Below are 18,268 nucleotides of genomic sequence, written 5' to 3'. Positions count from 1 at the left end.
TATCTTATTATAATATCCTTTTACTTCATTACTTGTTGTGTTTTTATCTTAATTACAATTAAATTAGTTATAAATCAATTTAAAAATAATTAAAACATAAAAAAACGTGCTATGAGGCATAAAGCTACAGGTGACGAACATTGAGTCCATCAGAGGAGGCCTGAAATTTGATTTGATTTATTTATCAACGAAAGCTCTTTTCAATTTGCAGGTATCATAAAAACCGGGAAATTGAATTTTTTTTATTTCCCGAACCCTGTTCTTCCTGTATGTGGTAACGTTTCAATGGAATGCTTGTTTGGGATAAAAGTTGCGCAACCTTTTGGGTTATATTATTTCGATATATTTAGTTTGATATTAGTCTGTTTTGTAAAACCAAAATTAAATAATGCATATATATATTTTTTTTTTTTAATCTGCCACACAGTTATGGGCAATAGGTAATGATCACATTCATACTAAAATAAAAATACAAATAAATAAATGAATGAAAAAAAAAAGTCTCTCTTACAATATATACAAACAGAAGGATAAACAAAATGAACATAATTAAACTATGTGTATGAAAAAAAAATAATATAATCTATATTTACACAATCGGCCTGGGGATCCCCGAGCCAACTATATCCTCCACGTGCGTGGGATAGACAAGAGCTCAAAATATCCCAGCGCATCCCTCTCGCCGCATCACTGGTAATGAGCCAGTGGAGGCTGAGCAAGTGCGCTAAAGCCGCAAACACTCAACTTCAGTGGAGAATCTGACATATTGTTATTATTAATTTTAGTTTTTCTATATACTTCATAAACTTAACAATTGTTTTGGAAATATTTTTTATTTGTATCTTGTTTTCTCATTTAGCCCTTACGAAGCCCTGCAAAGTGGGACCAAACGTTGGTTAACGATAAATAGTTTTGTTACTATTTTGAAACATTTATTGACCGCCACCCGGACTATCTTCTTCCAATCTACTTCCCACGGTAAACTACTTACCTTATCTTCTTCCAATCTACTGCGTACGGTAAACTACTTGCCTTATCTTCTTCCAATTGTTATTGTAGAGAATATAAGGAGATGCTACATTATCCGTAATTCAACTGATCATCACCTTAAAATGCCACAAGGCAATCGAAGGAATTACAAACTACCATATATACATATACCTACCCGTATGTATGTATTCATTGCTTATCGTCAGGGGGGTACGAAAAAAAAATCCGTATTATAATATAACGAAAAAAGTTATAAATGAATTATGTTATTTTTTCGCCGATTACTTTCCCTCACATATTCATGAACTTATTGTTCTCATTACGCTTATATTTCAATGAAGGCTAGTCCTATTTGATCTAAATTTAAATAAAAGGGAATTGATGTCAAAAGGACCTAGCGTAAATTTTATCAAAAACCGGTAGCTTCTTACGCACTTTAGTTTTTAAAGGAAAGACATGTAAGTTGGAAGTCTCATCAAAAACGTTTTAACAATACAGTCAATCAAAAAATATGTCTTTCAACCATTGGAAAGACAATATTGTACACAGGATGTCTACGAAAAAAACATTATAAAAAAATGAGGAAGTAAGGAAAAAAACTTTACTCCAAAAAGGCACTTATTTAACACCAATTAATTAGCATTAAATTTTCAAACATTCAATTTAATACCTATAACTAAATGCTACTGCTAAAAAAAAAAAAAAGGAAGGACTCCTTCAATTATTTTCAAACTGATATAAAATCTACTTCTATCTCACTTTCTGATAGTGTTCTAAAAGTCTATTGTTTTAGGGTAAAATTCAAAAATAAATGAATAATAATCGCAGTTAACTAATAAATTTGGACTTACGTTTAGTCAATTTTTTATTGTTCGGTTGGCTTTAAAAAAATAAAAGCATATACAATACATATAAATTAGATTGTTAATATTCTGACACCGCCATTATCCATATCAACTTTATAAGAAAATTAGTTACCTTTCCCTCTCTCTCTGGTGTCTATCATGAGAGTCTTGTGTATTTTACTCTGCAAACATTGATCCATTAGCGTCTAACAGAAAGCTATCTTATGTTTATTTCCTGAAATAAACAGTTCCGTTTTGATGAGATAAAAGGAAATTTTGGATCTATTTTCTGCCAACATATATTTAGGTCTCGAACGCATAACGCTCTGAATAATTCGTAACAGAAGTTTTCAACTCTGAATTTTATGTGATGTGGAAGTTATTTAAATTACTGCCGTCAATAACAACTTTGTTGTTGATAAGTCACAGAGCTGATATGACATGACGACCCAGATTCCTGTGTGTGCTGTACCAACGAGCAGGAAACCTTAATAATACTGCCCCTATTTTAATAAGCAGGTCAAACATAAATTTATACTAATTTAAATTTATAACTGCAATAGATTTATTAAGTTTTCAAACATTTTTTTTTTTACAGACAACCTAAATCTTTATCATCCGTGTATAACATAGTTCGATTAACAATGTACATTGTTATGGTTTTGATAATTTTTAACTTCACACAAAATTTACAGTAAATTAATTTACTAATTAATTTAAAGTATTGACTTGAAACCTTATCTGATGTGCCAATATGCAACCCAGAAATACACCTTCTCTCCTCCCCATATTCTCGACGCACCCAGTCATTTAGATTTATGTAATATAAACCTATCTATGAACTGTTTTAGTTAACTTTTTTTTTTTATATTTTTCTTTTACGAGCAATTGTAGATTAAGAAAGATAACTATTATTTATGTAATCTAAGCGCAAGGCCCAGTGCGACCTCTCCGTCCGTACCTACTTAAGGCAACATATTATTTCACGATGACCGGTTATTTGATACTAGAGGTTTGGCCATAGTTATATATGCCACTTTCATACACAAAATGACTTTTTGACCAATTTCATCTGACAAAAGTTTATTGCCCTTCCACTCGATACAAATACGGCTTACAATTAGTAAGCACAAACATTTATATTTGCTTTGTGATTAGTGCAGGTATGGAAACTTTTTTCATTTCCAGGAAATGGAAACAAATTTTTGTCCTCAGAATTTCTTCGCCAAGATTTACGTATTAAATAAACATACTCATAGATTACGCATTAAAGAACTAGTTTTGCGGCTTGCCTATCTGTATTCAAATCCTGGTAAATGACGTGGATAAATATAAACTAAGTTAGAGGAAAACTGGGGACTGATGTAAACATGGTTCATTATTAATTTTACCAAAGTACAACCTCTGCGATGCTTGTGCTAAGCTATATATAAGCTTGTGCTATATTTGGCTTATACTAAGCCAAATATATTTTTCTTGTCACGCAAATATTTCAAAACCGCATCTCCTATTTATTTTGTTCACAACCAATAAGTAAAATGTTTTAAAAAATAACAATATGAATTCTCAAACACTGAAAAATTCAAATAATTATTTATCTACCAAATAAGAGTGATGGGGAAACTACTAACTTATGTACTTGACACACGGTTTTGTTAAAATTGTTATAATATTGACAATAAAAGTGCTGTAACTATTACAAGGTACTTCGGTAACGCTCTTAGCACCACTCGCTTGTTATTTTCGCTTTACATTGTTGACTGCAGTTTTTCGGATTAATAAACATTTATATTTAGCGTGATTCTGACCAAATTACCTCCTTGCACAACCGTTGGTCTAGTGACAGTACTTCTTTACAAAGTACTGAATCCCTGACTCCTCATGGGTTGTAGTGGTGCATATTTAATTCTTTTTTTTTAAACATTTATATTTACTGCTTTATTCCTATGGGTGCTATTAAAAAATCTAAAGGGCCAATAAACAATAAACGGTTTATCCAGGGTAAATAAACAATTTAAATCGGGTTAAGGTATATTTAGAAATTCAACAAGAAAAATTCTTCAGCTTTATATAATAATACATATTATACCATTGTATTATTTTATGTGTACGAATTTCAGTACATATAAACATATAATAGCAATACAATTATACTCACCTTACAATTAAGTTCGCATACTTGCATGAATTATAAAAGAAAAATAAATATGCATCACAAACTTGCTGAAAGCTGGAACTCCATCCAGTCATTAGAATTATTTTATACTACATTAATTGAATTTTCTAATAGCAGTATTTTACTTTATGGGCAAATGAAATTTAATTTATTTTGATAATATTATTGTTTAATCTTCGACTGCTACTATGGACCAAACGTGACTCATACACAACTGTAATTTAAATGGTTCTTGAGTATCAACTTAACAATTAGTATTCCAAAAAATAGCACGGCTAGTGTGGAAAACAAATCATCTGTCCGTGAGAGCGTTTTTAATTTTTTCTAACGATAAAGCTAGAAAATGTTAAAAACTTTTTAAACAAAAAAGCATTAATAATACAAAACACTATTGGCTTTATATATCTTTTCATCCTAAGTCCAGTTATCACATAAATGTAAAGTTTTTAGCAGGTAGATTACCTTTAAAAAAATGTCCATAAGAAACCAGAAGTTTGCCGTTCTTGGTTTATATCATCCTTAAAAGATCAATACTAATTAAATACTCCCCAAGATATTTATTATACATAAAAAGTTTAATTTTTTATCTAAAGCCTACTGAAATTTCTCCTCAAGAACTCTCAGCTCCAATTTTATATCAAAGTTAAGTCGAGAGATAAAACCTCTGTTATATATCTTACAATAGATCATAAAAAAAGGGCTCCAGAAATCAGTTTTAGTAAATTTCTGCCCTATTTGGGCTCTGTTGTATATAAAATGGTCATATCTTCTTCATTTAGCCATCACACTAACACGTTTTGTTCTCAGTTAATTTGCACCTGAACAAAAACTTTTAGCTATCTGTTGCACCGTCAAAACGTGAGTTAATTTATAAAATAATGATAAAAAAACTTTTTTTTTCACGAATAATTTTTGTTATTTCCGATCCATAAGTTAAAACTTTTAATATTTTTTTTACGATTTTGAGTTCTATTTTCTGTATGGCACTTCGAAATTATCTATCTACCATCTACATTCTCTTTCAATAATTAATTTTTTAAAAAATAAACCACAGTCAGTATAATGCATTTCTAATTAATAAATTTACAGTATTAATGCAGTTACATAACATTAGAAAATAAAATTAGTAAAACGATTTACAATTCTACTTTTTCTTTTTTAAACAAAATGTGTTTTGGTTCTCAATAATTTTTTTCTGCTCATTCCATACATTGATAAAATTTAAAATTGAGCTATTTCAATAAAATTATAAGTTTTAATAATATGTAATATAATAACTAATGAGGAAGTGGTTAGTTCATTGGTAAAGGCACTGCCCTACAAACTCCAAGGACAGGGGTTCAAATCCGGTTGTGGCAGATAATTATTTTCTGTTTCATTGTAGCCGTGAGTTAGCCCTGTGGATTTGGGTGCCCTCTATGGTCCAACCAGCCTCATAAAGTTAATTGGGTCAAAATTTAGCATTCGAGCGTAATTCTGAACAGATGGTGATTTAGAGGTGAGCTTGCAAAACCGTTGGTCTAGTAACCGTACTTCTTTACAAAGTACCGAACCCCTGACCCTCCATAGGTTGTGTACAGATTATTATTTTTTTTTATAATAACTAATGTATCTAATATTGTTATTTCATTTTTAAATGGAAGACAAGAGTGCCAGTGGGTAGTTGCTCTACACGCCTGTAACACTCCAATTCAACTAAGACCATATTTACTAAATATATTATGTAATATACAGTTGTAAATTTCAATAAAGTTATTAAAAAAAAAATGGAAGTAGGATGTTTCTAAATCCGTTTTGTCATTTAAAAAACTAAGATACTCCGTATAGTTCAATGAAATCCGGAATGTAAGTGAACCATAGTGTTTATGCAAGTGAATCATAGTGTCTAGTGGAAAGCACCTACTTCTATACCAAGTTTCAATATTCATACTGAACGTACGTAATTCTAATATTATAAAAAAATGTTAAAAAGTATTTTGAGCCTTAATTGTTTCAAATTAGAGTGTAAATGTGACTAGAGACTATATTATTTTATCATTTTGTTAATTTATTTATTTATTTTTCATACACATAGTTTGATTATGTTCATTTTGTTTCTATATATTTTAAGAGACTTTTTTTTCACTCATTTATTTATTTTATTTTAGTATGCATGAGATCATTCGTCACTATTACCTATTGCCCACAACTACATGGAAGATTGTTATATCTATCAATAAATAAAAAAGTATTAAAAAAAAAAAAAAAATTTCAAAATACTCTGGGGATCTCATTAACTTCTTTAAGACATCGAACTTGCCAGCTGTTCTCTGAAATAATCGCCTCATAACTAAAAACCGACAGTTTATTTATTTTTTAATTTTGCTACATTCATTAGTAATTTGAAATCTGAGACTTTGGTTTTTTTCCTTGACTTTTTTCTTCGACTAATATCTTTAAAATTATTTATTTTTAATTAAATATCCGTTCTGTGACCATTATAAAATTATCTTTTGCGGGTTATCGGCCTGTACTAATACGTTAGGGGTCTTTGCTCTGTTTTGACATTTTGAGGATCAAACTATAGAAACTCAAAATTATAGAAAAGTTGTCTATATCAAGAACAAACTTGTAATGTACGTGATTCATAGTCGATATGGTATTTATTTAAAAGATCATCTTATAGGTTACTAGGGAATATTATAATATATTAATTAGCCTATAGCTTAATTGGATATATTATACATTAACGAGAGAAACTTAGCAACTCTGTATAAATAGGTAAAATAGCATTGTCTCTTATCGGCCACAATTTATATTTTTTATATTGAATAATGGAAGCTATTTTATTAGTTATACTAACATTAAGTCCTATACCATCTTATTTTTTTTTTTTTTAACGATTGAAATAATGAACTATATATCTGAACCTAAAGATGCAATATGAACCCAATTTAGTTGAATGATTAATTATTTTTATAAACCGGGTAAGAAAATTAATCGTTTTTGTCGATGAATCTGTAATTAGTACGTAATTAACTGATTTTTAATTAAACAATTATGGATTTATTATCGTGAATATAACATACATTGAGACCATTATTTGATATAAGGATTAGAACTACTCTTGCTTTATATCTACATATTTATGTGACCCGTCTTTTTCATATTTATAGTTCAGGAAGACCAAACATCGTACCCTGCTTACTGATTCACATACTATTGTGACTCACAGATTGTGAGTCATTATCATTATATTTATCAGACCCAAATTAAATTGTGAATGAAGGCATTCCCTTCCAATTAATTTAATCCTTCATTACAGAAGCTCCCTGTGTATGGCTAAAAATATTGGCGCCTTCACGATAATGTTAGAAAATGTTTAAATCTTTTTAAACAAAAAAACATTAATAATAAAAACACTATTGGCTTTATATCTTTTTTCACCCTAAGTCCAGTTATCACTGTTAAGTTTTTAGCAGGTAGAACACTTTTTAAAAAATGTCCATAAGAAACCAGGAGTTGGGCATTCTTGGTGAATATCATCCTTAAAAGATCGATTCTAATTATTTAATTACTGGAGTATTTACTCCACAAGATATTTATACAGAAAGAGTTTCATTTAATAAAAAAAAACAACATAAAAATACTACTTTTACATCTAAACCCTACTAAAATTTCTCTTCAAAAACTCTCAGCTCTATTTTTATATCAAAGTCAAGTCAACATAAAACATTTGAATATATTTTACAACAAATTATAAAAAAAGACGTCACAAATCATTTTGTTATCAGTTAATTTGAATTTGAACAAAAGCTTTTGTCTATCTCTTGTACCGTCAAAAATTATGTTAATTTTTAAAATAATATTAAAAATATAATAATTCAAAATTATTTTTTTTAAAAATTATTTACCGAGTTATTAATTAATAGATTGATTTGATTACTTTAAAAAGGGCTTTCAATAAAATGTCTCTCATTTTTGTATCTGCAAATACTGATTAACTAGTGATGAATTTAGTTTTTGGGCTTTTGTTATTTTTACTATTCAGTACCCACGCCATTTTGAAAATAAGTACCTTATTAACATGTTGCTTGCTGTTGTTTACATCGATATATCGATATTGACATCTATATCAGCTGGTGACCTCCTGGACAGAGTCTAATTGCTCTACAGTCATCTGATAGTAATTAATTAACAGTGGGGTACGGCTGGAGGGTGGGGGTGTGACGTCATTCCTACATCTGAGACCAGTCACCGGCAAGTCGCCATGTGGGACCCCGGCCTAGAGAAGTGAGTAGTAGTTCCCTCATAATCGATAGTATACATATGTGTATGCGATATTAATAAGTGTTGTATATATATTATATATATATTTTTTTTAATACTTATTAATACTCCACCTAACGAATGTCTGTAAATTAGATTGTAATACGATATTGAATTAATTAACTTTTTAATTTTATAATTTTTTTTCTAAACAAGAAAAAACATATATATTATGAAAAACTAAAAGAAGCAAAAAATTTTATATTTTATTGGTTATTATGCTTATTATTTATTATGGTTATTATTTTTTAAAAAACGTGTAATAAATAAATTTATCTCCTGAAAAGTCAATCACTTTCATATCCAATGCATAGAAGCGATTTATCTTATATTTAATAAAAGACACCCAACACCATCGATTATATGAAAACTTTTCTCATTTTCATCCCCTTCAAAGAAGTTCATATCTTAGGTTATTAATTACCTCTCGGTTAATTTTAGAGATCATTTACCAAGCATTTTTCTTATATGAAAGAGAGGTGACACTTAGTCGATAACGGTGTCGACTCGCTGGTGCAACAGGTGGATATTCCGCCTTAATCACTGGATATTGCTACAGGTTCTTTCTGGTTTGTTTGAATTATTTTTACTTGCAGTTGATGGAATTTCAGGCTAAAATAATAATTATAACAATCAGAGTCATTAAAAAAAATATAACTAATAATTTTAAATTTAAGACTTCAAAGTTTATTACTATTGAAATAATTTGTCAGCTCCAGGTCCAGACCAAGCAATTCGTTTTTATGTTGTTTTGTTCCTTTAATAAACTTCCAACACAGTATAAAAATCAATATGAAATTACATCTCTCCTCTAGTTAAAAATCTCTTATTATTTCCTTGTTGGTATAACTTTATTGTATTTTTTTAGTCTTGAAAATATTCAATGTTGATTTTGAAGCGTTAACTAGTTTATATTAAACTTTAACTTAAATGACTATAAATTATTAAAGGTATTTAATTTGGAGACTTAAAAAATTATTTAATAGTTATAATTTCTGTGGTATTTCGCCCGTGTTATAAAATATATTTTATTTATTTTATAATGTTTTTCCGTACGATTTTCAATATAGAAATAGTATAATCTTATAATTTAAATGTATAATCTTACTGGAAATGAATTATCTTTGTAAAAAAATATATATATTATATATTTAAAAATAACAACAAATTAGTTCCTAAAAATTAAGGCCTACTCTTCGAATAAAAAGTAATTCTTAAAATATTATTGACTAGAATGTTAAAAAAAAAGAAAACCTTAAAATGTAAATTAATTACAGCAAAAGTAATATATAGTAAGTTAAATATGTATATGAGTCATTAAACCCAAAAGTGGTGTAAATAAAATCTTGAGATTTAATACTCTCCGGTGGGTTCAATAAAACGTTTGGTAAGCATCAATGACTTACTTTCTTTGTTAAATTTTAACTCAAGCATATGAAACTAAAGCATTTAAATTAAATACAATCAGTGAATAATTTATTATTTATCATAAAAATGAACTATAGATTACTTCTTACTTCACTTTCGATTTCTACGGTTCATACATACATAAACTCACCCATAATTACGTATAAAATATAATTCTAATTTTATATTCACTTATTATATAGTATATATATAATATATATAACTATATCTAAGTAATTCTGATAGTAACAGGAGAAAAATATACAGATACATACTTATATTATATCTACTTGTGTTATTATAATTCTAAAATATTATATTATTTTCATACCTAATCTAGGTATAACCAATGGAAGTAATTGGTTTTATTTTAACTATAAAAATTACGAATGAATTAGTTTTAACAAACAATTTTAAAATGAATTATTTTCATGATCTCTGCTTGGTTGCTATAAATACATATTTGTATAGTAAAGCATCTATAATATATAATTAAAAACTTTCCCTGTAAAGGATACTAGAAATTCGTTCTGCGTCATCTACCAACTCATATGGTAATTCCATGCTGAATTACATTTCAGAGAAATAGAGCGCACCCCAGCATCAGCGTGCGATAAGGTCGGTGCTCTTCTCAATTGACAACACTGTCAATTGGGACTTATCTCTTCGTCAATTGAAAAGTGCCAGTATACAACTGCTTTCTAATCAGAAGAAATTCATTTCTACTTTGATGACTCAACATTGTGAATTGGAGTCAAGGAACTAGTTAGTTACTCTCAGAGTACATTTGTTTATTGTTGGTTAGAAGAAAGTCTTATTTATTTCACATTTACTTATTAATTAAAACCTGTGGAGTTAATGAAGGATTGTGTTAATTTTTCATATTTAAATACATACTTTATATTCGAGTCGTTAGGATAAGGAATACTGTACATAATGTATTACTGATTTATAGGAACATACATTTACTACATTTTATGTTATATTGCATTTTTTATCCTATGTACATAAAGTTTGGTTTGTATCTATTTTTTATTTTTCAAAAAATAAGTTATTGTTTTTAATGCACAAAGTTAATTATTCAGTTATAATTTTAACATTATTAATAAAAATAAAAACAAGCGGTGGGTTGGAATTGAAATATTTAATTATAATTTATTTTTGTGACTATAGTGATTTACAAACTATGAAATAATTAATCAATCTAAAATAATTAATTTTTAATAAAAAAAAAAAATAGTTTCCATTTGATCACAGAAAACATGACTGATAAGGACTCATTCCTTTCTCCATTATATTATCGGCATTATTTACAGAAAGAGTTTCACAATCAAAATAACATTTGAGTTAATTTTACAAACAGAACATTAAATATCGTGTATTAAAAACGCCTATTCAATACATTTTGATTGTAACGTCCTATCTTTAGATCTGCTTTTATCTGTTTTATTTATGGATTGGGTTCTTGTCCGATTTGATACTATGAAATCTTTTATCAACATCCTCAGGTCGTAAAAAGGTCGTAGTAAAATTTTATGATCGTTTTAAGTATTTTTGTTTGTTTATAGGTTGTTAGGTATTTTTTGCGTGTATATTTATGTTTATACCTATACGCATGTATGTATATTAACATCTAAGACGATTTGATTGAGAATGGATACACACTTGATACAAATAATAAATAAATTAACTGACTTGGGTGGTTTTGTAAGAAGTATACTTCGACCAACTGACTGTCCAAAACAGTCAAAATGATATTCCATTTTTTTTCTTCTTTTAACATACTTTCCTACATGACATTAAAATGGGACATCTACTTATCCTACCCTAATGTTTCCATCCATTTAACCATTACACATAGTTCATATATACATTATATCCTTAAAAAATGGTTTACAATTTAATTATAAAGTTCACCTCATTTTTATGAAACTTTTGACTTCCCCATATTTTCACAGATTCAAAATAACTTTATAGTATGCTTACCTTAACTAGCAGCTAATTTTGATCCATTCCTTGAGCCAGCTACTATTTTTGTTTTTTATACTTAATGTTTGATTTTAAAACTACCTTCTTTATACCCATGTAATATTAAATTTTATTATTACAGCTAAATATCATTACGTAATTTAGGCCATATGGGCACCATAGATCATAATGGACTCGTGTTATCATGAATTCCCAAGATCAGAACCATTCAGATTCAGTGATACCGAAAAAAAAGCGCCGGGCATTGTACCTTTCTTTTTGGTTGAGGAGGTAATAGATATATAGCTGAAAAATTCAGACTTCGTTATAAAAATATCAAAATCAATAAAATTTCAACCATAGTAGTTAAAAAAGAGATTATAAAAAATTAAAATTAAATTAAAATTGTGCGTCTTTTTATTCCAAACTCCTTAACTATCCTAACCCATTAATTCTTAATCTTTCATCCTTAACAATCCCTAATAATCCTCCGAGGCGTATGAAAAGAAGATGGCCACGAGACCTTCTAGTTTAAATTAATGTTTGAAGTACCACCAATGGGTGGTTCCTTCCCAAGATTTTCAAGTTTATATGAAACATACTACATATTCACCTATTGTATTATTTTGTACAGTTGTAAATTACAATAAATAAATAATTAAAAAAAAAAAAATTAAAATTGTACCGCTGATCCATGGAGGGTCAGCAGGGGTACAATACCTTGTAAGGAAGTACTGTTATACTAGATCAACGGTTGTGTAAGGAGGTGATTTTTTTTCAGAATCATGCGTCACTGCCAGATTTTTACCCAATTAAGGTACCCACTTTATGAGGCTGGGTGGACTCCGGAGGGCTCCCGAACCCTCAGTGCTTAACGGTGGTTGGTTATAGGTAATCAGACTATAATTATCTGTTACAGCCGGATTCGAACCCGAGTCCTTAAAGTTAGTAGTCCATTGCCTTACCATTAAGCTACCCACTCCCTATTATAAAAAAAAAATGGATATATTATTGACTTTATTATACGAAATTAAACCTTCAACAATATATAGTTTTATAAAATTGAAAAATTACCTTCATACACCTGTGAAATATTGAATGTATTATTAATTATTGATATTTAATAATAATTATTGGTATTTTCAATATGGATTTTTTTTAAATCCCTCAGTAGTACACTCTCACTCGTGTTAGTATTTTTGAAAACTCAGCTGACACGCTCCATCCATTGTCCCATGTCAATGACGGTAAGTCATTTGCATATAAATGTGTGAAGTGAAAGCGTCAATATATCATGAGAGTCATTATAGCTTCCGTCGACAGAAACTGTCAACGAGCTACCGAAATCGAGGATATTCTTGGACACCAATGACCTCTGCCTCCTCACACAAATTTGTGAATATAACACATAATTTATGTTATTTATAATGTACATATATCACAATTTATCGTTTTTAAATATGCCGAAATATTGTGATATATTTTTGGAATTATTCTGTAACTCTCAAGCAGGAGTGAGAGTTAAATCACAGAATACGTTATGGTTCTATAATTCACCATTAATTATTGCCTATAAATTTTCAGCCCTATGGATTAAATAATACAAACATTAAAGGCAACTCTGTCACATTCCTATATCATTAGTGTTATGAAACATATATATTTTTAATTTAGAGCACCAATAGCGAAATAATGATTTAAAAAAAATTTTGATTTTTTTTTTGTTTTAACTGTTGGATAATTAAAAAACATTAATATACAAATGACATGTTTTTCAAAATTTCTAAATATCTAGAAAGAAATTGATCATAATTATTGTCCAAAACCTATCGAAATCCTGTAAATTTTAAACAAAAAAAAATAAATAGAAATTTTAGTTAGAACAGTACAAAAGTTTTCCAGGATTTTCCTAGTTGTTATTTTATTTTCTATACTTTTATTTGGCTTTTTACTGTAAAATGATATTTTCTTCTATTTTCCCTGTAGCGTGTCCTACTGCTTGGGATGGTGGAATCATTTCCCTCAAAATAATGTTGTTGCAATAATCCACTGTACTTTAAATAGTGAAATATTCGAAATAACAATTACTGTGTATTATTTATTTTAAATATTTAAAAAACATATTTTTTTTTCAATAATAAACTAACATACACGTTTTATTTTTAAGCATCGCGTGTTAGTTTCGTAATTAAACATAAAATCAACGAAACCCATAAATGCCTGATGATTCTAAAAGGTTAGCAACCTGTAGGTAGCCCACCAACGATAAAATTAGCCCAAACTCCAGCATATGCAATGAAATTGTGGCTGGAAATTACAAAATTCTTGAACGACTATAAAGATAAAAAAATTGGAGTTCCATTGTATATAAATTGTTTAGTCATACACAATTAATTAATATTTCTCAAGCAGAAAATGAAACGGGAATACCAAAATCATTAAAGCATTATGTATGATATATTTACATTAAAGGTCGAAATATTTACTTAAAAAAATATAGCCCCATTAACTCATTTACGCACCAGGGAAATTTATTACTTAAAAATTTAAATATTTTGGTTCACCTCTTAAATAATTGAAATTCAGGTATGACTAGAGAAGAAACCAAACCGTATCTTTTTTATTTTTATGCCTATCTATTTATTTCTGCCTCTCTATTTTTCAATAAATATGGATTATAATATGGTTAGTACAGTATGTATTCTATATACCATCTTAACGGAATATAACGATATCCACTCCGCAAGCCAATATGCTCCCCCCGATAGCTGACGTAAGACGATTGTTATCAGTCGCCAAGATACTTGTTCAGCAATGCCGAATTCCTAAAACTCCACCCATGATAAGATGTTCCCAGTACTAACAACACTGACCTTTAAATCCCATAAGTCCGGGCTTTAGATAAACTGTTTCGTGGGACTGCTGCTACATTAATGCCTGCTAGAGCAAAACTGCCACCGAAAAAATTGATACCTAATCTGTAAAATTGTCTTTTGAGGAATATTTGATTAGTGATAAGTGATAAATGTAATATTAGAAATGCAAAAGAAGAATCCAATTTTTGAAATATTTTTAGGAAAAACAAAAAAAAATGTATAATTCAGAAGTTTGTTTTTTTAAGAAACAATTATTATTGGATCAGTCGTTTTTAAATTACATCAAAAAACACATTCTAAAGTAATTAAAACACCAAATTTTTATAAAAATTTTATGTAAATCGGAGTTATCCAATTTTGCGATTGAATTGAAAATCAACGTGAATAAATCAGGAGAAAATTCATAAAAATAATTAAATCTAATTATGAAACATAAAAAACAAACGATTATTTGAAGAAAATAATTATTAATGTTTTTAAGAAATATTTTTATTTTAATTTTTCTTTTTCTGAAAATCGAGTATCCTTCCAATGATCCATTAGTCCGAGCGACTGTTTTAATTTATCCCTACTTAAATAATCTTTAAGGTGAAAATTATATTTATTATAGTATTCAAGGAAATAAATAGGCAGCATTATGTTTCAGCAACTGTATCTTTCTTTAAAACAAAAACGTTTTTCATCACTTGTTTTATCTAATTAAATTGAGCCATTTTTCAGTAAGTTCCCCGATAATGGGTTTGTTGCCAAAACCTTTATTAATTATAATTATCGATTTATCCCGTTTTGAATCTTAATTCTAATTTTAAATGTAAAATTAAATTCGACGTAGTACATTTTGAGGGGTAAGGCATCCGTCGTCTTAAAGAGGATTGTATATGGAATAATAATTTCATGTAGGGGAACCATTAAAAAAATAAATAGTGACAAAAAAATTTAATATAATATTTTATTTCCGATTGGAAAAAAGTAGTATCCTATATGTCATCTAAAAATTTTATTTTGTTTAGAAGAAAATAAATAAAGTTAATATGCTATGGCTTATACTGGACTTACCCCATGACGGCCGATATTTTTTGTAAACAAATATCTAAAATCTTGGATAATTAATAATTATAATAAGCCATTGAGAACACTAACGTTCGAAGCCATTAACGACCTTTGCAAATGTAGGCCCCTCATCAATTCAGAATATAAATAACATTATAACTAATTAATTCCTCCTTTTAAGTCTTGTTCTCTCCATTGAACTTTTACCCGTTGTTTCAGTGCTAATGATATTTTCATTATTATAATGATTCATTCATCCCCAAGCCCTACTTCATCCATAGTAAATTTATTATTCAGTATAACATTAGTAAATTTTTTACTAAGTCTGAAGTTTTTGATTGAATCACCTTTTTCACAGCCTTAATATTCTAAATAATACATTATTCTCCAAGAGCCCGTAACATTGTTATTCTGGCATAATATTGATTTAATCGCTCTAGATTTCGAATATCAAAAGATGGTATTACTCTATTTTTAATTTTAATTTTGCCTTGAACATTGTCAAGATTTTGTGAACAAAGTATCTATACTAACTGAACGATTTTAATATGAAAACGTGGATAATATAGCACCCGAAGGAAGAAACGTTAATGCTATGACATCGTAGCCGAATACACAGTGATTATGTCACTGGTGGTTCACTCTTTCGACAACAACCAACGTCAAATCGTTAACAAATTGATAATATGTTTCTGGATTTGAATCACGAAGTGGAATATTACTTACCACAACTGTACTAATTTTTTTTTTTAATTATTCAAGGCTTATTGTTAAAACTTCAATTTCTGAAGTCTAGAGAGTTAATTGCAACACAGTTTAGTATATTTTTAATTCTTTGAAATGATTAAGATTAAAAAAAATTAAGTAAACTACAGGAGAAGCTTAAGATTATTTTGGAGACGCATGGCTGGAGAGTTCTGAAGCCAGTGTTTTACTCAAAATTAGAAGCTATGTCAAGGTGTTATATAACTTCATATAATACAATTTTGAAGTTACATTCCATTATGATAATATTGTAAAAAATAAATCTAAATCTCCTACACGAGGCTCATATCGAGAATAGTTCCCTAGCATTTTCTAACTTGTTACCAGTTTTTTACGTCTCATAGTACTGGTTAAAATCACTCATTAGTACTAAACATATAGTCCGCTCGCTCGTCCACTGGAAGCTAAAACAAGTAAAAAATATAAAACGAAGAGAGTAAAGAAAAGGAGAAAAGAATGGTTGTATAAATAATAAATTACAAAAATCAATTAATTTTCAAAACTAATTAATCTTTCACATCACATAAAGTTAATAAAATCCCACGTAAGCTCAGGCGGTCAGAAATGGTCAACTTTCTAAAATATTTCTAATTATGTATTATATTCTAACAATTTTTCGTTTTCCGGTCAGTGTTAATGGCTGAGTTTTATTGTACTAAAACTTCTTTTATTTAAAAAAGTAATAAATAAAATCTTTCTTATAGAAGTATAAAAATAACATGTCTCAAAATTTCGATTATTTATCATTTAAAAATAATGTAAAATGTGAAATTGATCTAAAGATGGCATTTTAGATTCCATTCTAAAATGGATCTAAATTTAAAATTCTAAATTTTCAAAATCCTCCTGAGCAACCGTTGTTTTCCTACAGCATATCATTTGCACCTTATGAAATGCATCCCATCGGGACCCTTCTTTTTCTTATTTTCCCGCATACACATCTTATTTCCCGGACTGGTGCATTGAGCAGACTCAAGATATGTTTTTTTTTTTTTTTTTTACTGTAGAAATATGTATACTACAAGATATGTGCGGATGCATGAGTACTGACAACTGGTACTGGAAGCATTCGACTTAGTTGGGAATCAACGCATTGTTAGAGGTTTAATTATAAATTATCTCTTTTTTTCCCTTTAATAAGTAACATTTAGTAACTATCAATTTAGCTTTTTTTTTGTTTTCATGTAGTTACGGAATTTTCATGTCCGCTATATTTATCCGAAATTACTTTTATACGATTGTTTTCAATACATTTTAATTCCTAAATCACCTTATTAAATCTCTCATTAGTTTGAAATTGAAAATAATTGTTTTTAAAATGGGTTATTGGTTAAAATTATATAATTAAAAAACTTTAAAAGCATTAATGTCAATATAAACCCACCAGATTACAATTTTTTTCTAATTCATTTTGTTAGAAAAATTAGATTTAAAGTAATCTTCTCGAATTATCCAAGACCATCCTCGCAATACTATCTTCCAGGCTAAATCACACTCTCTCTCCTAGAGAGCAGCTGATGTAGAATCATCGTGTGCAGAGAGCTGCAGAGATCCCCAATACGAAACAGATCGTAACAAGCAGTAGAGAACTCATCCCGCTTCACTTGCTAGAATTAACCATTTCCGCAGCTCATTATTGCATTGTATAATTAGTAATATCGGCCACAGCAATTACTATATGAGTAATTCCTTTCTGTCTAAAACAGAGGCTTCAGCTGGAAACTATATGAAAATAAATATGAAGGATTACAAATATTTTATATTAATTGTAGGAAATATCGTTATTGTTAATGTTATTAGGAATTATTTTTAAAAAAAATGTCTTCTGTATTGTAGGTTGTAAAACATGTTTTTAGTTACTACTTAGTTTAATTTCGTGGGGG

General features: G+C 28.7%; 1 protein-coding gene across 5 annotated transcripts in view; it reads left to right on the top strand.

Annotated features, from left to right (window-relative positions):
* moody (G-protein coupled receptor moody) overlaps positions 1 to 18,268 on the top strand; it is a 112,739-nt gene that overhangs the window by 71,103 nt on the left and 23,368 nt on the right. The window contains exon 1 of one of the 5 annotated variants that reach the window (XM_014432308.3): positions 8,150 to 8,283. The exons of the other annotated variants lie outside the window; for them this stretch is intronic. Within the exon in view, the coding sequence (XP_014287794.1) occupies positions 8,261 to 8,283 (23 nt within the window). The 5' untranslated portion in view covers positions 8,150 to 8,260. Of the gene's footprint in view, positions 1 to 8,149; positions 8,284 to 18,268 lie in introns of those variants that run through there. 5 annotated transcript variants of the gene reach the window in all.

The sequence above is a fragment of the Halyomorpha halys genome, unplaced genomic scaffold, assembly GCF_000696795.3.
Source record: "Halyomorpha halys isolate HHAL.00 unplaced genomic scaffold, Hhal_1.1 Scaffold1043.1, whole genome shotgun sequence".
NCBI lineage: Eukaryota > Metazoa > Arthropoda > Insecta > Hemiptera > Pentatomidae > Halyomorpha > Halyomorpha halys.
The sequence above is the reverse complement of the archived record's forward strand: the minus strand, read 5'-3'. Positions and strand labels throughout refer to the sequence as shown.